Genomic DNA, 24,942 nt, shown 5'->3' with positions numbered 1-24,942 from the left:
CACCTCTGCAGCCAGGGCCACGCGCCTCCCATGCAACTCCAAGGCTCAGACCTGTCTGATACAACCGCGGGACACCCCGGGGAGGACTGGAGGTGCGCGTGGACACCTCTGCAGCCAGGGCCTCGCGCCTCCCATGCAACTCCAGGGCTCAACCTGTCTGACACAACCGCGGGGCACCCCGGGGAGGGCTGGAGGTGCGCGTGGACACCTCTGCATGGGGGCACACGAGGAGTATAGGACGTAGAGGGCTTCAAGTGGGATGGAAAAACTGTGTGGGGGGAGAGGAGGTTCTCAAAGGGGCGTGGTCGATGTTATTAAGGGAGAGGCCAGGGCTACTGGCTTTGTCGATGGCTGTTAGTTGCAGAAGATAAATGAGAAACAACTGTGACTTCGTTGAATATCATATTGAAAATGCTTCAGTTCTGAAATAATGAGACTTTGAAAGAACTATAACGAATCTCTTTGAAGTGACATCAGAGGCAGTGATGGGAGGTACTGCTGCATAGTCAGGTCATTTTTTTCGCCCTGAGGGTGAGGGTAAAAATGGAGAGCCCGATAAGGACCCGTCTCAGCTCAAGCTTTTTCGAGCTACCGGTCCCGAGCACTGGCAGGACCCGGCCCACTTAAAGCCCTGTGAACGAGTCTGTGTAAAAGCCATAGTAGATTTATAAAGCGCGCGCATTCCCCTCAGTTGGCCGGAGTTGAGCCTCTCTGCGCCCCAGCCTCGGTGGCATCTCACTGTGAGCTGTCCAGGCGTGAAGCTGCGCTTAAGCGGCGAGTGCACGGTCGTCTCATGGTGACCCCTGAGGGAAACAAGCACACGCCCATGGCCCATCCCGAGGGCTTCATGCATGCTTAGACTTGGCGCGGATCCGACCATGGCAGGGCAAGGGTTGAAGAGACACTACAGCATACCTGGGTACCCTACAGCAACCTACGGGCTCCTCCCTTACTTCTGCTCCTAGACTCTGTCCTTACTTGGCGCCCTCAGTCTCCCTCCCTGCGCGCGGCGTCCATCATATACAGCTCGTCCCTGCGCCCTTCCTGCACATCTCGAACTCTGTCCCTGACCCCTTAACGAACCCTGCACCATCTTACACACCCCACTAATCCCACCCCCGCTTCACACCTCGAACCCTGCACCCTTCATGTGCACCTGGACAGCTGCTCTCCTATGCTCCTCGGTGCCGCCGCCGTCCGTGCACATCTCGACATTTATTTTGCGCCCCTCTGCGCTCTTCTCTCTTTATGCCCCATGCACCTGTTGACCTGTTTCCTTTCGACACTAACACTCTGTATCTCTATGCAGAGCGACACATGCACGGATCACCGCAGCCTTTCTTCCCTGCACTCATCACCCAGCGCCCTAGCGAATCTTCACAGGCGACCAGCACGCGCTCTGTCTATCCCGTGCACACTTCCCTGTACCACCCTCACACACCCCTGCATACATCACTCATATGAACCTGTTCGCCCTCCGAGCACCCGGTGCAGCATCCATGTACTGTACACACGACCTTTTGTACCCTTCCTTATGCACCAAAGGCACATACACCTTGCCTGTCCTCCTCCCATACCTCTACAAACTCACATACACCCCCGAGAACTACTCCTGTATCTCCACCTTCAGGGTACACCTCACATACCCTCAGCACATACCTTTCACATATTCCTCCTGAACCCCTACAGACATTTACGCATTCCCTGTACTCCTGTGCCCCCACATACACCTTCCTGGCACTCCCCCTGCACTCTCGCATGCATCTTTCCTGTATTCCTCCTATACCCCTACAAGCACAGAGAGGCATTTCCGGTACTCCCCCTGTACCCCCACTTTCAACTTCCCCTTGCTCCTCCTGTACCCGCACTTTCCCTTCCTGGTCCTCCTCGTACCTCCATACGCCCACATACCTTTCCTGTACTCCTCCTGTACCCCTAAACACACACACCTTTATCTATACTCCTGCAACCATATAACCACAGACACCTTTGCTGTACTCCTTTTGTGCCCTTGCAAACACACATAGACCTTCCCCGTGCTCCTCCTGCACCTCTTATGTGTGTGCCTATATGTATGTATATACGTGTGTGAGTATATATATATATATACACACACCGTGTGTGTATATATACATATAAATACACACACATATATGTACACACACATATTTATTTCCTGTACACTTTCGGTATCCCTACAAGCTCGCATCCAGTGTCCCTGCACTCTCTGCCGCACACATCCCATACCAGCGCTCCTGTACCCAGATGTGCTCGCAGCCTCGCACACCTCTTTTGCACTCCTACAAGCACACACCTTCTCTGCACTCCTGTACCCCTGCACATCCACGCTTCCTTCTCCAACTGAAACCATGCACTCAACTTCACACGACCACTCATCCTCTGCGAGCTACACTGTACATCTCCTGCTCCCTACACCCCCTTCAGATCTCGGCCCTTGGACTCTCATGCGCTCTTTTCATCACATGACTATTTACAGCGCTTTGAAACTTTAGACGTGAGTTTTGGAGCACTGCACAGAATCTCATTATTACCGGCATATTATTATTGCTGCTAATAGCAGGGTCATTGCGAGCACTGTAGTGACTGTAACAGGCAGACTCTTACTGTGAGTGGTCCAGGGCCAGCATGGCTCCGCCGGGGTCACACCGATTCTTGCACGACTGGTCCTGGTGATCCGGTGACTGGCACGACGACGACCCTCTCCAATGCTGTCCTCTGGGGCCTCTCACGACGTCCGACTCCAGGGGTGTCGCGGGGGCTCCGCTGCTCGTGATCACAGCGCACTATCGAGTGTGAGAGCGCGCCTCCCGGGCCCCTCCAGTGAGGTCGCTGACCTGATGCCACTCTCTGTGCCAGGCACTCAGTCTAGCGTCGTGCAGAGATCCAGCGCCCCTCAACTTGCAGCTACGAACACCCTGCCCAGAGCCCCAGTGCCTCTCTCTGGTGACACACCGCTCTCACAACCACACCGCCTCTGTGTGTGAGGGTGGGCCTCCCCTTGTCCTGTGTCCCCTGCGGTGCGATATTATGCCCTCGATCTGTTGTAACTCAGCCCCCTCTGTGCCCCGTGCCACAGTGGCCCTCTGGTGCCACACTGCCCCTTTCCTGCCCACAGGTGTCCTGACTGAATCCGTCCCCGCCGGCGTTTCCCTTTAAAGCCCGTGCGATGCGGGGAGGGGCCGGACTGAGGTCACAGAATTCCCCTCCACTAGTGAAAGGTGGAGCCAGGTTCTTGCACAATACACAATGCACAATAGGCAAATACACGAAGAGGGAAGTCTGTTAAGAAAGGGGTGTGGGGGTGTGTGCACGGGAGGGGGTGCAGGGCAGTGCTCCTGGGTTCGTGTACACAGAGAGATGAGTGACACGGGGTGGGGCAGGGGCACAAGTAGTGATCAGCAAGTATACACCAATGGTGGGTGCGCACTTCGAGGGGAGTGCGAACACGGGCCTCAGATGCGTGACCACAATTAGTTGACTGCGACCAGAACGTGACGCTTAAGCAGTTTGAATACACAACTCAACAATACACAACGGCTGTGCGGACATGGAGACACAATATACGTAAAGCAGCAGCATTCGGAGACACACAGTATGGGAAGACAGTGGCACGGATTATATGCAGACCTGGCAGCAGTGTTCGCATACAGAGATATACATGGAAAGAACACACACAGGGGCAGTAAATGCGGTCAGTAGATACACAGCATATATACACACTGACAAATGCAATATATGCAAACATAGAGTCAGTCTGCGGAGTGGAAATATACACCGAGCAAGACAATGTACACCGAGAGACAGTATGCAATGATCATTGCCGTATACACACAGACAAACAGAGACAAACTACACAGACAATATGCATAGCCATCTAGGGGATATACAAGCAGGATGCGTGCAATGATAATACACAACAACAGGTGTCATACAGGCAAAGTTAGATGATATACACAGATGATATCCACACATACACAGAGGCAACAGACAGAGATGAGCTACACAGACACTTTGCATAGCCATCTAGGGGACATACAAGCAGGATGCGTGCAATGATAATACACAACAACAGGTGTCATACAGGCAAAGTTAGATGATATACACAGATGATATCCACACATAAACAGAGGCAACATACACAGACAGAGATGAGCTACACAGACACTTTGCATAGCCATCTAGGGGGTATAAAAGCAGGATGCATACAGCAACAATACACAACAATAGGTACAATACACACAGAGATAGACGAATCCTGCCTGCTAATCCCCCTTGACCTATCGCCAGCCTTTGACACGGTTAAACAGGACAGCCTCCTAGAATTACTGAAAAGTAGGATGCAGATATCTGGGTCTGTCCTGAATTGGTTCATCTCTTTCCTCCACAACATATCACAACGAATCAAGGTTAATCAGTCCCTTTCCAATTCTCCACCTGTCACACTTGGGGTCTCACAGGGTTCAACACTCTTACCCACTTTCTTTAATCTGTTTGTAGAGCCGTGAATTTACAATTCTGAACCTAGCTAACATCCACTATCAAATGTATGCTGAGGAAACCCAACTCTACTTGAAAATCTCTTCCCCTGAAGATATCCGGTCTCTTGACAGAACTCTTCAAAGCGCCAAAACTGGCTGACACGCAGCCACTTAAAACTAAACGCTCAAAAATTCGAATTCCTCCTAATCACTCCACCCAAACAGTCCTGTGATATTGGAGAATGAATGAAGCAACTAACAGCTCTTACCTGCCTTCCACCCATCATAGATTTCAGGAGATCTTTAGGAATAACCATTGACAAGAACTTGAACACAAAGTAGCACATCAGTACGGCAGCTAAAGGAGCCGACTTCCAAATGAACATCCTATGGAAATGAAAACTCTTCCTCCCCCTCGACGACTTCAAATCAGTTGTTCAAGCCCTAGTGATTTCCAAGTTGGACTATGGAAGTACAACCATCTGCGGCCTACCTACATAAACATTGGCTCCTCTAAGGGCTTCCATTAACTCTGTTGCAAGCCTCATCAGAGGGTCAAAAAGATACAACCACATCACTCCTGATCTACAGGCTCTAAACTGGCTCTCATATGAGGCAAGGATTGAGTTAAAAATTGCCTGCATGTCCCATAAAACCCTTCAATTCAATACACCGAAATACCTGATACAAAAACCGGATCTTTCTGGCAGCTGTAGATCTTCTAGAAACTCTAGCACCTTACTGCTGAAACCTCAGAAATTCTGTAAAAATAAAACTTACAAGCAAGCGTTCTCCGGTATTGCCCCGTGAATCTGGAACTTTCGTACCCCTGAAATCAGACTGATCCCCTCAACTGTATTATTTACAATGGAAGTCAAAGCTCTAAGTCCCATGTGCTCTAATAGCCGGCCACATTAGGCCACATTTCTATACCTATGTAAATTAATGGACTTCTAAGACCTTGGATATGTATATATAGCGGGTGGTATGGGCTCTGTGATGACCCCCTGCCTCATTTTGAGTCCCTCACATCCTGTTTCTCTCTAGATTTTGTTATCTGTTTTAATGTTTCTTACCTCTTGATCTCTTGTAAAGCACTCTTGGGGTCATGTTTCCACTATATACAACGTTACAAAGAAATATACACAGATCATATCCACATATACAGAAAGGCAACATACACAGAGATGAACTACACAGACACTATGCCTAGCCATACAGAAGATATACAAGCAGGATGCTTACAGCGTCAATGCACCTCAATAGGTGTCATACACACAGAGGTTGATGATATACACAGATAATATCCACATATTTACAGAGACAACATCCACAGACAGAGATGAACTACACAGACAATATGCATTGCAATTAAGAGGATATACCTGGGCAGGATGCATACAGCAACAATACACAGCAATAGGTACGATAAACACAGAGGTACATGATGTACACAGATAATATCCTCATGTATACAGAGGCAACATACACAGACAATATACATAGCTATATAGAGGATATCTTGATAGGATGTGTACAGCGACAATACACCTCAATAGGTGTCATACACACAGAGGTTGATGATGTACACAGATAATATCCACATATTTACAGAAGCAACTTGCACAGATATATATGAACTACACATACAATATGCATAGCCATAAAGAGGATATCTAAATAGGATGTGTACAGCGACAATACACAACAATAGGTACAAAACACACCGAGACAGATGACATACACAGATCATATCCACATATTCACAAAGCCAATATACACACAATGTACACAGCATATGCAAAATACAGTGACGTAAAGACAATGTACCAACACTGACACAATACACACAGATAGAGATAAAATACACAGGGAAAATATATACATAACAACATACACAGATAAATAACCACAAACACTGATACAGTCGAGACACTCAAAATACATGGACATAGGGGTGAAATATATAGAGAATATAGAGAGATAGACGAAGCATTGTTATATGCAAACATAGACGAAATTCATTGAGATAGTATATCCAAGTCAAGACAATATACACATACAGTGACACAATAAACGGATAGTGTACTATACATAAAAAACATATATGCAGATAGAGGCACCATGCAATACTTATCTACAACCATGCAGGCACTCAAAATGTAACACATTATTTTGGAGAAAAATGTTGCTCTCTCATTCACCACGTGACTTGGCTATAAAAAACTAGTAGTGAATCTGCATTAGTTGAAGTCTCTCTAGCAAATTAAATGTCTTTTTTGCACAAATTGCAAAAGCTACCAAGCTGGGCGAAGGGGGCGTTGAGAAGGGAAGCAGCATTTGAGGGAAAGAGCAAGAAAGCATATACACACATGGAGTAGTGAAAAAAAGAAACAAGTAGCTCATCCAATCAACAGTGTGGTAAGAAGCTATCAGTCACACCCCTGTGCAGAGGATGTTGAGGCCAGTTCCCCCTCCTCCTGCTAAGAACCTGCTAAGAACATGTGAAAAACGGACCAGGGTGTAATGGAAGACTGGAATCGACACCTTTGCACCCAAGTGTCGACTCCAACGAACGGGACAAAGACCGAAATAAAAATATAGGATGGACTAATAACATTCTAAACCAGGAATCTCCAATTACGATATCTTCAATGAGCAGGTCAGATGAAGATATAAATGTCCTGGAAACATCGCCCAAAGAAGAAGCCAGGTCCCCATGGAGCAAAACACTATTAAACACCTTAGACCAGGCAATTAAAGCTCTGAACTTCCAGTCGGACAAAATGGACGTTCAAATTGACCTAATAAATCTCATAGCGAGCCATATCTCTGGCATAAATACCAGGCTGGACCACATGGCAACCCTGCTCCAAGGGAGGGTTGATAAGGGTCCTTGTACAGAGACCATCCAACCAAGCTGTGTTTGCGGGAAATTAGTGGATAATATGTCAAATTTACCATTAATACTAAATGACATATTAAGGGCGGTCCAGTCATCAATGGACACAAAACATATCACCAAATCTACGAGCAATATGGAGATAATAAAACCAAATGTGGAATTTGGAAGCCAACTCATTGCAATAGATTCCACCCAAATCAGCTATGTAGAGGAAGAAACAAGCAAGCAGTGTAAAGAAAAATCTGACTACGAACAAGGTCAAAAAGAGGAAGCACAACATGCAATAACCCAGTCTAAAATCAAGTTAACAAAAAGACAAAGGAAGCGCACAAGAAAAGGGAGGGTTCAACTTAAATTCCAACCTTCAACAGATACTCATACCTATCCCATCTTTCATCACACCGCTAATAGGAAAATTAAACCAACACCTGAAGAAACTGTTTCAAAACATATTAACACGCCCCCGGCTCAATCAAACCAGTCAAATGCAGTGAAAGGGACCAGCCAGAGTACAGAATCCTCACCCCTTCAAACCTCCCCAAAACTAAGCCAGATACAAGGGACCACACAACTGAAAAATCAGATAAAGAAACAAAAAAAACCTCCGGGAACACATGAAAAAGACAAGACGCAAGATGAGTCTGATGAAAGGGTCTTAAATAAAGAAGTCAATGTAAATCAGATAGTAATGACCCACCAGACAGACGAAACGCAATCACTTCAGGCCAAATCAACAAATCAGGAACCAAGGCACCAAAATGGCCCAATCTTCGTGGATACCGAACAAAATATAACAGATATATATAATCAAAGTCAATCCATAAAAAGAGCAGACGAAAAGGTAAATAAAAGATCACCAATAAAAATAAACTTAAATGAAGATGGACGAACCTGCAGTATCTATCAAACAAACAAACAAATAAGGTGCACACACATACCACAAAATTCGAACATCGATAAAAATACGGACATGATCAATGAACCAACCACCTATCTGAAAAGAATGGACGGTCCATACGAAGATCTAATAATAAAAACACTAAGCCAAGGGAAAAGAATAATCACAAGACAGGCACCAACAAAAAATATAAACCTAGAACAAGAGACAAAAGTTAAAATGAGTTCACAATTACAAGCAGAAACAAATAACAAATTGATATTTATACCGGAATACCAGACATCAGGACCTCAAGATTTTCTGAATAGAGGAAATATAATGAGGCTATTAAGAGAAATCCCAGAATTGAATGACATAGAATCTCAAGATCTCTTGTCAGTAGAATTTAGATGCACCAAAAACATGTCAGAGGTGGAAGAGTCATTAACCACCTGGTCAACTAAAGAAATAGTTGATAAAATATGTGAAAGGAGTTTGTCATTTGAAGCCTGGGGCATTAAACTGAGGCGAGACGATCGGAAAAAATATCCATTTCCACTTTTAAGAACTTTAAATATATGTAAAAAGTCAAAGACAGAGGGAAATAGCCAAAAATCATGTCTAAAAGGAGCGTGTGCAGTATCTCCGCAAAAAAATACACCACAAAGTAGACTCGAAATTGCAGTGGCTCAAGGAGGCGCCCATGAACAGGCAACTGACTGGTCCTGGGTGGCTTCGGCCTTGAGCAAAAAATGCTCCTAACACGACGAGTCACTTAGGAAAAGACACCACGTCAAACCAACGGATAATAGTTGATAATCAAGTGGAATCCATTGCAGCGAAACCGCATACGATCAGCCTCTGTTCCTGGAACGTACATGGTTTCAACAGCTTGTGTCATGACCACGAAACTGCAAACTTCTTGGATCAACATGACCTAATACTGCTACAAGAAACCTGGAACCTGCGCCAAATCTCCATCCCGGGATATATCGAATTTCACGTCCTCGCCGAAAAACCTTCTAACTTTGGTCACCCTAGAGGAGGCCTATCTACGTTCATCGCCCAACAACACAGATGGCATACGGAAAAAGTAGACTCTATGGTAAACTGGATTCAAGTAATAAAACTCACGGGAAAGTTGGTCTCAGGTTCAAGTTCCTGTAATCTTCTATTGCTTAACGTTTATGTTCATCCGGAAAAGAAGGAGAAAAATGAAAAACTGATTACTTTACTAACTTTGATCAGGGCTTTGCAAATCACTCATGAGACGTACTCCGTGATTATATCAGGTGATTTTAATAGCACCCTAACAAAAGATGACAAAACAATGCAAGCTCTTGAAGAACTGGGCCTTTTTATCCTAAATAAGAAAGTCAGTGGGGATAGTGGTATACCTATAACCTTCTTAAGCGGTAACCGAAAGTCATCAATAGACTTCACAATACTGAGCAACAGCCTGTTATCAATAGTGAGTGCATTTTCAGTGGAGCAACGTGTGGAAAGTGACCACTTCCCTCTAATTACCAAAATGTTAATGTTGGTTACCAAGACGGAAAAACAAAACACCGTCATCCAGTATACTGAAAAATTCAACCTACGTAAACTAAAATGGAGAGGAAAGGATTTAAAACCAACAATGGATAAACTCAAAAATAAACTGCGTAGTTTAACACCGGAAGTAAAAGAAAATCTGGTAAAAACATGGGAACACCTATGTGAAACAGTAACAAGAAACCCTCCACGAACACATCAAAATTCAATAAAATTCAATACTGGCAAAAAGCCTTGGTACACAACTACCCTGAGGGAAGAAAAAAGAAAAATTGCACGAGAAGTCCGCAAACAGGCACTATTGATAAAAAGTGGGAAAAAAACAAACAAATCGGAATTGAAAACTATGCGAAAGAAATATAAGATCATGCTGTGTAGCGCAAAAACACTGTACCAAGAGGAAATGTGGACTAACCTACTAATCGCTAGCAAACACAAAAATGCCAGAACATTTTGGGGTATTATCAATAATCTGACAAGGGGGAACACCCTAAAACAGGAGGCAGGTATTGGAGAAAGTATATGGACCCAGCATGTCGAAAAGATGTTCAGCGACAGGACGGGAGGTGAGAAAAGATACTGTAAATTGGAGTGCAAAGTATGCACTAGAAACAGCGAACATGCAGAAAACTTGATAGGTAAACGAGCTAATGCACTAGGAGACAAGCTGTAGCAACCGTTGGGTAGTGGAAATGAGAACAATCCTGAACACTCACAGCCCAGCAAATCAGAAAAACTAGTGAATGCCGTGACCGACACCCTAGTAACAACAGACCAGCTCAAAGACAAGATAAATCGCCTGAAAAAAGAGGGTGCGGCGGGTCCAAACGGGCTTCCAAATGCTATCTTTAAATATTCACCTGAATTTTGGGCAGAATACTTAACTCCACTCTTTAATGCAGTCTACAATCAGAACAAACCACCAAGATCCTGGACCGGGAGCATAATTCACCCCATTTTTAAACAAGGTGACCACAATGAGCCAGGGAACTACAGGCTGATATCACTAATGGATGTCGAGGCAAAACTATATGGATCATGCCTATTATCACTCCTTCAGGACTGGATGGAAGATACGAACATAATACCAATGTTCCAAACTGGCTTTCGGCCAAGGACGGGTACACTGACAAACTTGACAACCCTGGCGCTCTTGAAAGAAAAAGCTGTAAAAAGGGGAACAAGACTGTATGCTTGCTTTATAGACCTGCGAGCAGCTTTTGATAAAGTGAACAGATCCCGGCTATGGGAAAAACTAAGATCATGGGGTATCCCGAAGAAGTTATTGGAGGCTATTATAGTCCTGCACAGCAACACCTGGGCTCGAGTAAAACTGGGAGACGGTAGCAGCGTAACGGCCGAAATAAGAACACAACAGGGCCTAAAACAAGGCTGCGTACTGGCCCCAAGTTTATTCAACCTGTACATGGCAGATATAGTCAACCACATGGAGATCGGGGAATGCCATCCACCCCACATGTCAAAAATCCCTATCCCTTTCCTGCAGTATGCAGATGACATCGTTGTTCTGAGCCAAACACCGATAGGGTTGCAAAGATCGATCAACAATTTGACAACTTATTTGGAGCACGAAAGCCTGGAACTGAATAAAGATAAAACTAAAGTTGTTCGCATTGTGGATCCAAAAAAGCAAATATTTAAATGGTATGCAAATAGTTCTCCAATAAAGGAGGAAACATCATACAAATACTTAGGTTTGAAAATGGGGCGAGGGCCGACGAACAAAGAACATAAAACCGACCTAAAAGCAAAAGCACAGTCCTTGATCTATGCATACCGGCAATTACAAAAGAAACTAAGTTGTCCAAATTATACACACCTGCTGAAAGTAATAAAAGCTCAAACCTTACCAACCTTGTCATACGCATTGGCCACCTGGTGCGGCAAAGAAGCAGGGCTGTTAAACAGCCTACAAACAAAAGTATACAAGGCAGTCCTAAATCTACCAAATTCGTCGGCTCCGGCGCAGGTCCGTCTAGAATTTGGCCTTCTAAATCAGAAGTTTCGCAGTATGGGAACCTTTGTGAAACTCTGCCATAAAACACGCTTGTCGGAAGCCAATTCATTGGACAACCTGTGCTGGAAAGAAATCGAAACCCAGCAGGAACAGCAAGTTTCAAACAGTTGGGGAGGCTACCTGTCTCAATCCCTAAATTGCATAGGAATTGAAGAAACTTGGGACACGAAGCCAGATAGATCCACTTTTGATAAAATTGTAAACAATGCGGTAAAATGGAAATCCTACCTCGAAGACAAGATGAATATCGCAAAAAGACGACACGGGTGGACTGTGATTAATTCATATTCTTGGATAAAATCACAGACCTACTTAGAAAGCCACTTTAACAGTTCGTTAAAACAAAGATATATAAAACATCGACTAGGTCTACAGTTCTCAAAGGACTTGCTTCCAACCTGGAAAAATTGCCATACTGACCCCCATTGTCGTCTTTGTGGATACCGAAATGAGACCCTAACGCACTTACTATGTGTGTGCCCTGTACTTAAAGACCTGAGGAGACGACTTTTAAAGAACATTTTTAACAAATTGAACATTCGGACTTGTAGGCAAGCCGTAATCCGATGGCTAGATGGATCATGTCCTATGTTGGCCTGCAGGGGGGTCAAATTTATGATGAAAGCCCAATCTCTCTTACAGCAAGCTGACCTTGGAACTATACCTCCAAACTGAAACGTTTGACACTTACCTTGCCACTTGACAAACAGTTTTAATTGCCAAAATTTTAAAAAGTGTTTTATGTCTTATGATGGCCGACATGCATTTTTGTAATGATTTTTAATAATTTTATACAATAAAATTGACTTTGACTTTGACTTTGCTAAGGGTGTGCTCACCCCCTTGGAAATAGGTCCAGGTTGGTAAAGAAGGCCCACACTTAGGGAAAAAGTGGTCAAAACGCTGGAGCAAAGCAGACACAGTCCTGTAAGTTAGAAATTTGAAAATCTGGAGCTACCACCGTCTCATGTGGTAAATACAGTTCATTATGTTTCCCCTTTTGGTGAGAGAACACACATTAGTGCAGTAGTGGCTGCACCAGGGAAGCAACAGAGGGACTGGGAGGAGTGGGCGTTAAAAACAAATCACATACCTGCCGGCAGGCTGCCGCCTCTCCTCCGTCCTCGCTGTATTCTTCTTGGCTTCTTCTCTTGAAAAACAGGAAGCAACAGAGGGACGGGGAGGAGTGGGGGTTAAAAAAAAATCACTTACCTCCCAGCCTCCTCATAGCCAACCACAAGGCTACAATGAGCCTTGTGAGTCCACCAACATCCCTCCCTCACAAGACCTCTGCGACAAAGTCAGCACCTTTTTCCACCACAAAATCAAGAGCACCTACAACAACCTTGACGAAGACAACCAACACACTGAACCCTCACCAACCACCTGACACCCTGAAGCCAGCGATGGACAACTGGACAGCCCTCACCACCGAAGATACACTGAAGACGATAAAGTCAATCCACTCCGGGTCCCCACGGACCCCTGCCCCCACTACATTTTCAACACCACGACACCATCGCACCTATGCTCTGCCACACCATCAACCGCTCCCTGGCAACCGCCTCGTTCCCTAACGACTGGAAACACGCTGAGATCAACCCCCTCCTGAAGAAACCCTCAGCGGACCCCACCGACCTCAAAAACTACAGACCCATCTCCCTGCTCCCGTTCTCAGAGAAAGTCATTGAGAAAGCCATCAACAGCAACTCGCCACATTCATAGAAGAGCACAACATCCTCGACTCCTCCCAATCCGGCTTCAGAAAAAAACACAGTACGGAAACCACTCTCCTTGCCTCAACAGACAACATCCGTACCATACTGGACAAAGGAGAAACATCAGCCCCCATCCTCCTCGACCTCTCAGCGGCGTTCGAAACAGTCTTTCACCGCACCCTAATACGCAGACTCCAAGATGCAAGGATGCAAGACAAGGCCCTCGACTGGATCCGCTCCTTCCTCTCCGGCAGAACGCAGCAGGTCAGACTCCCCTCTTTCCTCTCAGACCCTACACCTAACACCTGCGGAGTCCCCCAGGGGTCCTCCCTCAGCCCTACGCTCTTCAACGTCTACATGGCTCCGCTCGCCCCCATCGTCAGAAACTACAGATTCAACATTGTGTCATACGCAGACGACACCCAACTCATCCTCTCCCTATTGAACGAACCCAACACCGCCAGGCACAACTTTCGAGAAGGCATGGAAGCCGTCACCAAATGGATGAAAAACAGCTGCCTACAACTAAACACAAACAAAACGGAAGTACTCATCATGGGCCTAAACCCAGATGCTTGGAACGACACCTGGTGGCCCCCCCGCCCTCGGAAGGCCACCCACCCCCACGGACCATGCATGCAACCTGGGAATCATCCTGGACTCAGAGCTCAAAATGGACCGCCAGATCAACTCTGTCTCGTCCTCCTGCTTCTACACCCTCCGCCTCCATCGTAAGACCTTCAAATGGATCCCCCTCGAACACAGAAAGACGGCCACTCATGCCTTGGTCACCAGCAGGCTCGACTACGGCAACGCACTCTATACCGGAATAAACAAAAAACTCACCCACAAGCTACAGAATATCCAAAACGCCACCGCAATACTGGTCCTCAACCTGCCAAGCCACTGCCACATCTCCCAGTGCCTGCGCACACTCCACTGGCTCTCCATCGAAGCTAGAGTAACCTTCAAGATGCTAACCCACGCTCACAAGGCCCTCCACGACACCGGACCAGCATACCTGAACAGCAGACTCAAATTCCACACACCCCAAAGGACCCTACGATCAGCCCAGCTCTCCTATGCCGTGGTCCCCTGGACCAGAAACACCAGATCGGGAGGCCGCTACTTCTTCCGCACGGAGAAGTGCCTGGAACGACCTTCCGCTCCACCTCAGACAGATAACATCGCTCCCCATCTTTGAAAGAAACCTCAAAACCTGGCTCTTTGATAGACCCCCTTCTTGATGAACTGGAACCTGCGAACCCCCACCACACCCCAGCACCTTGAGACCCTTACGGGTGAGTACTCTCGCTTAACAAACACCTGATTAGATTTGATTTGTCTGAGTGCCGTGGCTCGGCGCTCTGCCAGGGAATGTGAGTCTGGACATGTTTTCCACCCAAGCTGTGTGGAGAACATGCAAAGTGCGCATGAATGTTTGGCCGGTCCAATAGGCCCGGCCAAACATTCATGAGCACTTACATAGTGCCAACCACTCCTCCCCCTGCTCTGAGAGCAGAGCAGATCTGTCTGCCATGCCAAGACGTTGCAGCAGGAAGAAATAAAATGATAATACCATCGAGTTATTATAATTTTACTTTTTATTTCTTTTTACTGCGAAAGGCAGTGGGGCGACGCTCCTCTGGGAGTTCTGCGCAGGTTGGTCTTGAATACTTTGTCTGCCCCTACTGACCCAGAAGTGTATATGTAACTTGGCTGGAGCAGTGCACCTGATTGCAGTGGTGGCCAGCGCGGATCAGAGTTAGGGGTGCGGGAGGATGCGGGGCAGGCGGGTACTAAACAATAAAATAAAATAAAAAAACATACCTTCTCGCCGCTTCTCTCCTCCGTAGTCCTCCCTCGCTGGCCTGAACAGGGAGCACACCCAGGTGTAGAGTGCCACTCGGGCGCACCCATACATTGTATCCACTGACCACGCATCCCCACACCCCTCGGGGCGGGTCCGCCCCGAGGGGATAAATAAACCTGCGGAAGACCGCTCGGCGTCTTCCCGCCTGAGCACTGTACTACTGGTATTGCGTATTAATTGTTTAATAACGTTAGTGCCGACCTATACCACGGCAGTCCCTACACTGGCGACGAGGCCGGTACCAGACCACGTGTGCCTGCCTAATTCGAAGCGCGCGGTGCCCACCCGCGGCTGTCACGCTCCGGTGCGAGTTTCGTGTGGAGAGAGAGCGTGGGCCTCCAGTGCTCCCCAAGACAGCCCGCTACTACCCGCCGGCCGGTCCGAGCCTGCCCACACGTATCCCGCCAGAGGGAACGCCTTCAGCTGGCGGGCTCCCGGCGACAGCGCAGCACGAGGGTGAGTGCGAAGCGCGTCCCTCCCCGCACCTGGACCGCCAAGCGGTTCCCCCGCTGAGGCCCACCTGCATTCCTGGCGCCCCCAGCAACGTTGACGCACCGCAGCAGCCTGCCAGGCCGCGAGCGGCCGAAGGAGATGACGAACAACGCGTCGAAGGCCCCAGCCGAGGCTGACCACCGCAGTGCCTGCGCATTTCCCGTCGACGCCAAACACAGCCCCCACGCGCTAGGTAAGAGCGCTGGCGACACTAGAAGTGTCGGAACCGCCCCGCAAGCGCAGAACAGTCGGGCGAGCAGCTAGGGCCGTGGGGAAGCACACGACACAACGGCAAGACGCTTCAAACAAGCATTGGCTAAACCACCCAGAGGGAAGGAAAGAATCAAGCATAAAACGGCAAAAGGGGCAAGAAGTGAGGACGCTGGCACAGTCACCCACAGACAAGCACGGTGCCCCGCATAACCTTGAGGCCATATCAACACGCGCAGGAGGTAACAAAGGCCTCACACCACTGCAGGTGGCCAGTGGCGCAGCGTGAGACCACACATGCCCAAATTGGCGGTAAAGAAAAAACAAAAGAGATAAAACCGTTGACGCAGGCCATCATAGAGCGACGTCCAACCAGGTCATAGCGCCGCCATGAGTGTCCAGCCACACAGCAGGGAGCAGGAGACAACCCAGGGCCGGGTCTGAGACTCCCGCCACCAACGAACACCCACACTGCGGTAGCACCACTGCCCCCATTTAGCGAATCTGCCGACCTGGCGACTGCAGCCCCCAGATGGAAGGCATGGGTAGGGAGACTCAACCACTACTTCAAAGGAACACGAGAAACCGACGGAACAGTCAAGAAGTCGCTCCTCATCTACTACGGGGGAGAGGAAATCTACGATTTGTTTGAAACGCTCCCAAACACCGGTGAAGAGGACGACTATAACTCAGCGGTCAATGCGCTAAATGCACACTTTGATCCACAGCTCAACAATGACTTTGAAAAGTTCGAATTCAAGAGGGTCTGGCAAACTGAATCAGAATCCATCGACATGTTCTATGCGAGACTCCGCCAGCTGGCTAGTACGTGCCCATTCACAGAGCCAAGGGAAGAGATCAGAGACCAGATCATTGTAGGATGTCGCTCCAAGCTCCTGAGAAAACTGATACTACGTCAACCGGGCATCTCCCTCGACGAAATCCTAGTCCTGGCTCGTTCCCACGAACTGTCCGACGCTCGGGCGGAAGTGATGGAAGCAGCCCTACATACCCCGGTGGCCACTCCGTCGACAACCAGGCTCGGCCGATCAAGGAAGAAAAGGTGGACGCCATCCAGAAGAGGCCCACCCAAGCGCGGCAAGCACCAAAATTCGCGCAAAAGAACCAATGCGGATACTGCAGAGAAGACCACCCCGCGGACGCCACGTGCGGAGCCAGGGGGAAGACATGCTCCCGCTGCGGGCGGCCAAACCATTACGCCAAAGTGTGCTGAGGAAGACGTTTTCGAGCGCGGCGCCCAGGGCCAGAAGCATGTCGCAGCGTGTCCGTCAAGTGTCACTGGACGAACAGGCGCCACCACCAGACGATCAAGCCCAAGGGAGACGGCCCATGTATGAAGACGACGATGACGAGGAGGTGTTTGTCATCTCGTATGTCAACCGGGCGGGTACCAAGAGACGACCCCCACCGATGTGCTCAGTTACCATAGACGGCACCGCCATACAGGCTCTAATAGACACAGGGGCCTCAGTAAATGTGATGGACTCAGACCAGTATGAGAAGCTTTCGCCAAAACCGGCACTTGCACCCTCGAGCGCAAGAATCTACACATATGGAGGCACTGACCCGCTGCCGCTGCGAGGAGTCATCCAAACCACCATCGTGAGCGGGAAGCTCTCCACAAAGGCGAAATTCCATGTGACAGAAGGCAAAAAAGGGACCCTGCTCAGTTGTCACACGGCAGAGGATCTAGAGCTCGTCTTCTTTGCAAACCAAGTTCACGAGTCCCACTCTGCTTGAAGAATTTCCGGAGCTATTCCAAGGACTTTGAAAACTCAAAGGGAAGAAATTCCGACTGCACATCGATACATCTGTACGACCTATAGCCCTCCGGCACCGGTGCGTGCCTTTCAATCTCAGACCGCAGGTGGAGGAAGAACTCAGAAAGTTGAAGGAACTAGGGGTAATAGAGAAGGTGTCCGGGCCCACACCGTGGGTATCTCCCCTGGTCGTAGCCCCCAAGCCCAAGCAACCTGGAGCAATTCGACTGTGCGTCGACATGAGGCTACCCAATACGGCAGTGAAGCGGGAGCGGCATATCACCCCGACCATGGACGACGTGGTGGCTGACCTAAATGGCGCAAAGTGGTTCTCCAAGCTCGATCTGAATGCAGGCTACCATCAGCTAGAGTTGGAGCCGTAAAGTTGATACATAACCACTTTCTAGACTCACGTAGGGCTACGCCCCTACCGAAGACTCAGCTTTGGGGGTATCTTCTGCCGCCGAAGTTTTCCAGAACGCAATTCGTGAGGTGTTATCGGGACTAAGCGGCGTCATCAACCTCAGTGACGATATTCTGGTATATTCGAACACCCTTGAGGAACATCAAGCACACCTGAGAGCGACACTGCAGCGGCTAGTGGACAGCGGTCTGACCCTACACAAATCCAAGTGCTCCTTCTACCAGGAAAGCATAGACTTCTTCGGATACACATTCACACGGGAAGGGCTCAAGGTAGATCCAAAGAAAGCCGAGGCAACCCGGGCAGCGAGCACCCCACGGAACCCCACCAAGGTGAGGAGTTTCCTGGGCATGGCCACATACTGTGGCCGATTCATCCCGAATCTGGCGGCCATGTCAGAGCCACTGAGGACCCTCACGCGCCAAGACCGGAAGTGGGAATGGTCTGTAGCCGCGAACAAAGCATTCAACGACATCAAGACCAGCCTGTTTGACAAGACGGTGATGGCAAACTTCCAGCCCCAACGCAAAACGGAACTGGTCGTCAACGCGAGTCCGGTCGGACTTGGGGCAGTGCTCATGCAAGAACATGGGGCTGGGGTATGGAAGCCGGTTGCCTACGCCAGCAAGGCACTGACTGACACTGAGACGCGCTACGCACAAATTGAACGTGAAGCGCTGGCCATTAGATCGGCGTGCCAGCATTTCCACTTGTACCTATGCGGTCAAGAATTCACAGTGGTCACCGACCACAAGCCACTGATACCACTGTTTGCAGGTTCGACCCGGTTGGCTCCTCCGCACATTGAGCGATGGCGGGGCAATTGCAAGGCTACAACTTCAAAGTCGTTTTTCGCCCTGGTGCTCAAAAACCTAATCGTGGTACCAGAAGGCCTGCAGAAGAGAATTGTCGCTTTGGCCCACGTGGGACATCAAGGAACAGCCAAGACCAAAGCGAGGCTGAGAAACAAGGTCTGGTTTCCAGCCATGGATACAATGGTGGACGAGATGGTGAGGTCATGCCATGCCTGCACCATCACCGGTGGGGATCCTGCGCCCGCACCCGTGATTACAGAAGAGCCATGCACGACTCCATGGACGCACCTGAGTGTGGACTTCGGTAGTTTTCCCGATGGCCGTCACATTTTGGTAGTCGTCGACTCGTTCTCAAAGTTCCCGATTGTGGAGGTCCTATCGTCAACAGCCTTTCCACAGGTGAAAACAGCTCTGGACCGGATCTTTGCGCTGATGGGCCTCCCTGCTGAGGTCAAATCTGACAATGGACCCCCTTTTCAGGGATGAGAGTTCCAGGGATATCTAGAGAACCTCGCCATCCGACACCGAAAGATCACCCCCCTGTGGCCCCAAGCCAATGGGGAGGTGGAAAGACTTATGAGGACTCTGAATCGGGCATTGCGCATTGCCGTTGACAATGGGGAAAGTCTGGAGACCGCCCTTGACCAGTTTGTGGGGGCATATCGCCAGACACCTCATAGCACTGCGAAGTGTGCTCCAGCCCATCAGTTGTTCAAACGAGCCCCGAGAGACAGCATACCGGTGGGCCCAGAATGGGCTCCGGAACCAAGGGATGATGAAGCAATTCAGGCAAGAAGAGAAACAACCAATCGAAAGGCGAGTGAGGCACGTCGTGCGAAAGAACCAACGCTTGCCGTAGGGGACTCGGTGGTGATCAAAGACCGACACCCCGGGTGGAAATTCAGAACACCCTACGAGACTGAGGTCTGGACTGTCGAGAAGGTCCAGGGAATGATGGTGATGGCCCGAAGAGGAAACCAACTGGTCACTCGAAACGTCTCTAGCTTCAAGAGAACTTCCGAGCCGGAAGCTGATGCCGGAAGTGAGGTCTACCCCCACATGACACCACAAAGAGATTCTGCAGGGTCATCACCGGTTTGGAGTCCAGCAACGGAAGGGCATGGGCCAGTAAGCCCCAGGGCTGGAGAACAACCAAGAACACCCTGTCTGCCCCAGAACCGCGAGAATGTTACAGGACGTCCCCCCCGAGATTACGACGTCTCCAAACTGCCGCAGCCAACGATACTGTCTACGGTCTAACCCAGGTCCCAGCCAGAGACTCAGAGACTTTGCCTGTGCCTCCCCATAAGAATGACTTTGATATCCTGACGTCAGCTAAAATAAAGGAGGGATGTAGAGTGCCACTCGGGCGCTCCCATACATTGTATCCACTGACCACGCATCCCCACACCCCTCAGGGCGGGTCTGCGCTGAGGGGATAAATAAACCTGCGGAAGACCGCTCGGCATCTTCCCGCCTGAGCACTGTACTACTGCTATTGTGTATTAATTGTTTAATAACGTTAGGGCCTACCTATACCACGGCAGTCCCTACACCAGGCTTCCAGTCAGGCAATCACAACACTGCCATAGCAGCGTTGTGATTGGTCTGAGCGCCGTGCTTTGTCACTCAGACGCTGACTGGGAGCATGGGAATGTTCTCCACATTGTAGCCTGCGTGGAGAACATGCGAGGTGCGCAAGACTGTTTGGCTCAACCGAGAGGGCCGAATAAGCAGTAATTGCGCTCTTCGGAGGGTGCTACCACTCGTTCCCTTCCCTGCCTCCTTAGCAAAGCTGCAGGAAATAGGACAACATAAAATGATAATAAGGCAAGCTATTACATTTTATTGATTTCACTGCTATAAAGCAGTGGGGTGATGCTCCTCCGCCTTAGCAGAGGAGCCGCCACTCCCTGAATGTGGGAGGTTAGTTCTGCTCATACTATTTTGTATCTTCCATTGCTCTGTTTGCCACCTCCTCTGTTTCCCCACTTCCGAGTTCTCTTCTCCCCAAGGCTGTTGTGTGGCTTGACAGCATGCTTCAAAGGAGGGACAAAACAAGAAAAATAAGGAAAGCCAGTGAATTGAAAGGAAGCAAATGAAAGTGATAAAAAAAATCAAACAAGGGGGCGTGGCCAAGATGGCGATGGAGTAGGACGCGTTTTAAGTCCCCTCCGGCGCCAGGCCGTCTAAAGCATCAATTAGCACCGTTCCGGGGCTCCTTCCCGGCTCCTGGCACTGCCAACGCCCGCTGAGAACCGTGGTGGCCAGCGACCCTGGTATTGTGGCGGGGGTGAGTACAGCGACGCTCCGGACCTGAGCCGACGTGCTACTGGGCCCGGGAGACGGAGCAGTGGGCCGAGGTGCACAGCGGACGGCGGGGAGAGAACTGGCGACTGACACGCCGTAGGAGTGCCTGCTGTAGTCCCCGGTCCCATGGGGGGCGATCCGGTCCTCCGACGGACTGCCGGTCTTGGTGTGCGCGGCGGTTGGTGCCTGCGGGTCCCGGCCTGTCGCGAGAGCCTGTCCCTCGGCGCGTGTCCTACGCGGGCCCGGGGATTGCGGCCTGGCTGAGACCGGAGCCCAGCCTGCACCGAGTGGACGGCCGGGGGAGACGGAGAATTGCTCCGATCGGAGCGACGGTCCCCGGCTGGGGGTCCGAACAGTGAAACCTTGAGGGAAGCAGCCGTATTCTCCAGCGACGCGTGGGGTGCCGGCCTGGGCCCCGCGGCCTAGCAAATCCAGGAAGGCAAGAGGGGCTGCGGACTGCACTTTGGGCGGCTCCTGACTCCCGGGGGTCGCGAGCTACGGAGCGTGTTCTGGACCAGCGACGTGCCAGGAGGTTCTAGGGGGAGCAAGGCCACGCACGTCGAGAGAGCCTGCCCCTCGGCGCGTGCCCTACGCGAGCCCGGGGATTGCGGCCTAGTTGCGGCCGGAGCCCAGCCTGCACCGAGATGACAGCCTGGGGAGACGGAGACTTGCCCCGATCGGCACGACGGCCCCCGGCTGGAGTCCGACCAAGGGCACTGTGAAAGAAGCAGCCGGGGTTCTCCAGCAACACGTGGGGTGCCGGCCTGGGCCCCGCGGCCTAGCGCACCCAGAAAGGCAGGAGGGTTGTGGTCTGCACTTCGGGCGGCTCCTGGGGGTCGCGAGCTGCGGAGCGTGTTCTGGACCAGCGACGTGACAGGAGGCTATAGGGGGAGCAAGGCCACTTAAGTACAATAGGACCACGAGGTGACACAGTGACCCACTACGGAACAGTTCAGCGACCTTGAAGGGTGTCACAGATTGCAGAGCGGGGTGTTGAGGATCCGGTATTTCTATCGCGCCGACCGTTTCCCACTGGACCCCGTTGCCACCATGGGGGCTCTGCGCATCGGGCTGGCCTGAAACCTGACGATACAGAAAAGGGGGTGGTGATGAACAGAGTGTCTGAATTAAGCAGACCACTCTTACCCAGTCCAAAGATCAGGGCTTGATCCATCACCGTTATTTATCTCACTGCCCCATCCCAGCTCAGAACCTGGCTATATGCAAATTAGTCTGTCCCTGGCCCAGTGCATCATGGGAACAGGGCAGACCAAACTACCAAGCCAATTCTTCACCAGAAAGGAGACAAGCTACCGGGGACCGGTTTCTGGCATTTCAGCCTCTTCGGCCCGGCTTGCTTGAATCCTGATGGAGCAGTGAGAAAGGGACTCATGTCTGAGTATACCCTGCCACACCTATAATGGCCAAAAACGATACAGAAAAGGGGGTGGTGATGAACAGAGTGTCTGAATTAAGCAGACCACTCTTACCCAGTCCAAAGATCAGGGCTTGATCCATCACCGTTATTTATCTCACTGCCCCATCCCAGCTCAGAACCTGGCTATATGCAAATTAGTCTGTCCCTGGCCCAGTGCATCATGGGAACAGGGCAGACCAAACTACCAAGCCAATTCTTCACCAGAAAGGAGACAAGCTACCGGGGACCGGTTTCTGGCATCATCAGGATTCAAGCAAGCCGGGCCGAAGACGGCTGTAATGCCAGAAACCGGTCCCCGGAAGCTTGTTTCCTTTCCAGTGAAAGAATTGGCTTGGTAGTTTGGTCTGCCCTGTTCCCATGATGCACTGGGCCAGGGACGGACTAATTTGCATATAGCCAGGTTCTGAACTGGGATGGTGCAGTGAGCTAAAAAACGGTGATGGATCAAGCCCTGATCTGTTGACTGGGTAGGAGTGTTCTGCATTAATTCGGAATACTCTGTCCATCACCACCCCCTTTACTGAAACCTGACGGCACAAAGGACTCGAGTTGGTGCTCTCCCCTCTGCTTCGGGCGCAGCGGGTGCGTGGAGGCGACCTGGGGACGAAGACGCTGAGTGGCGTTTGGATTGGTTTGCCGACATCAACACCAGATCGGGGGATCGTCAGGGGTAGCTGGAGCAGCATTCTGGTCTGGGACACGGTCCCATTGAAGGGGTGTTTCCCTGTGACGGACTGGCCTCTAGAAGGAATAAGGGCGCGACGATGTCCTCCGCGCAGCGCAAGGGGAAACCCGGCAAGGAGGGTCAACCTAAGGGACCCCAGCAACCGGCCTCGCCGGGACCTAGCTCGTCCTCTGGGCGATCGGACGATGTGGCCCCCGCTACTAAGGCCTTCATGACGGAGCTCTTCACTTCGATCAAAGAGGACATTTCTGAGCTCCGTACTCAGCTGGCATCGGATCTTCGCGAAGTACGCAGGGATGTCGATGGAATCGGTGAACGAGTGGCCACGCTAGAAGACCACGACTTGAGCATGGCGAATGATGTCCACCAGCTACAACAGGACGTGATCCGGCTTACGGAGCAGAATCTAGACCTCCCGGCCCACGCAGAGGATTTGGAGAACCGTTCCCGCCGGAACAATATCCACATACGGGCTGTACCTTGGGATGGTGAGGCGGGCGACCTTCGTGGCTATGTCCAGGAACTCTTCTTACAGATTCTGGGTGAGGAAGATCTGCAGGACATCAGGATGGACAGAGTCCACAGGGTGGGTTTGCCCAGGCGAGGAGGGGGCCCACCCCCGGACATTCTGGTCTGTGTGCACGATTTTCAGCTAAAGGAGCGAATTCTACGGAAGGCGCGGGAACTCCCGTCCTTGCAGTTCCGTGAGCACCTTCCCCAACTGTACCAAGACCTGGCGGCTTCCACACTCCAGAAAAGAAGAGAGTTTCGCCCGGTGACCGCATTCCTGAGAGATCATAGCATCTCCTACTTGTGGGGTCACCCCTTCCGAATCGTCTTCAGATGGCAAAACTGGCTGGTACAGATCCGTTCCCTTCAGGCAGCTTCTTGGCATCGATGACCTGGTCCCTCCGTCGGCGAACGGCGTCTCTCCATCCCGAAGGCGGAGACGGTCCTCCTCCTGGCACAGAGTGGGCCCGGAGAGGGATGTTGGGGGACCGGACCGCAATCTCAGCTTGCAGGAGAGGGGTGCAGCAGTAGCGTCAGTGGCTTCGGTGACACTGGCTTCTTCCCAGCAGAGCTCCGGAGCGGCCTAGCCGTGATCGCATGGCCGCGGTGCCGGAGGGGCACAGACACTCAGGTACCGGGGGTATGTTTGTACTTTCTGCGAAGACACCCCGGACCGTGGCCCTAGGGATTCCACCAGTGGTGTCCCGAGCCCAACTAGAGGAGGTCCCTTCGGATTACCCTTCTCTAGGACTGTTGAGTTTGACTTTTTGGGTAGATTGCATGTTGGGAGTTGGGGGGGTTGGAGCTCTAGGA

The 24,942-nt window shown here is 50.4% G+C and overlaps 1 protein-coding gene across 2 annotated transcripts in view; it reads right to left on the bottom strand.

Moving 5' to 3' along the window:
• The window catches only part of SPIB (Spi-B transcription factor), a 41,995-nt gene extending 38,780 nt beyond the window's left edge, over positions 1-3,215 (bottom strand). Inside the window, exon 1 of one of the 2 annotated variants that reach the window (XM_078655209.1) lies at positions 2,626-3,215. In XM_078655209.1, the coding sequence (XP_078511335.1) occupies positions 2,626-2,648 (23 nt within the window). In that variant the 5' untranslated portion in view covers positions 2,649-3,215. The remainder of the gene's footprint in view (positions 1-2,625) is intronic. The other variant, XM_078655210.1, reaches the window with a different exon arrangement.
• Between the last annotated feature and the right edge of the window lie 21,727 nt (positions 3,216-24,942).

Source organism: Lissotriton helveticus, chromosome 7 (assembly GCF_964261635.1).
Source record: "Lissotriton helveticus chromosome 7, aLisHel1.1, whole genome shotgun sequence".
In the NCBI taxonomy this organism is placed as follows: Eukaryota; Metazoa; Chordata; class Amphibia; order Caudata; family Salamandridae; genus Lissotriton; species Lissotriton helveticus.
The sequence above is the reverse complement of the archived record's forward strand: the minus strand, read 5'-3'. Positions and strand labels throughout refer to the sequence as shown.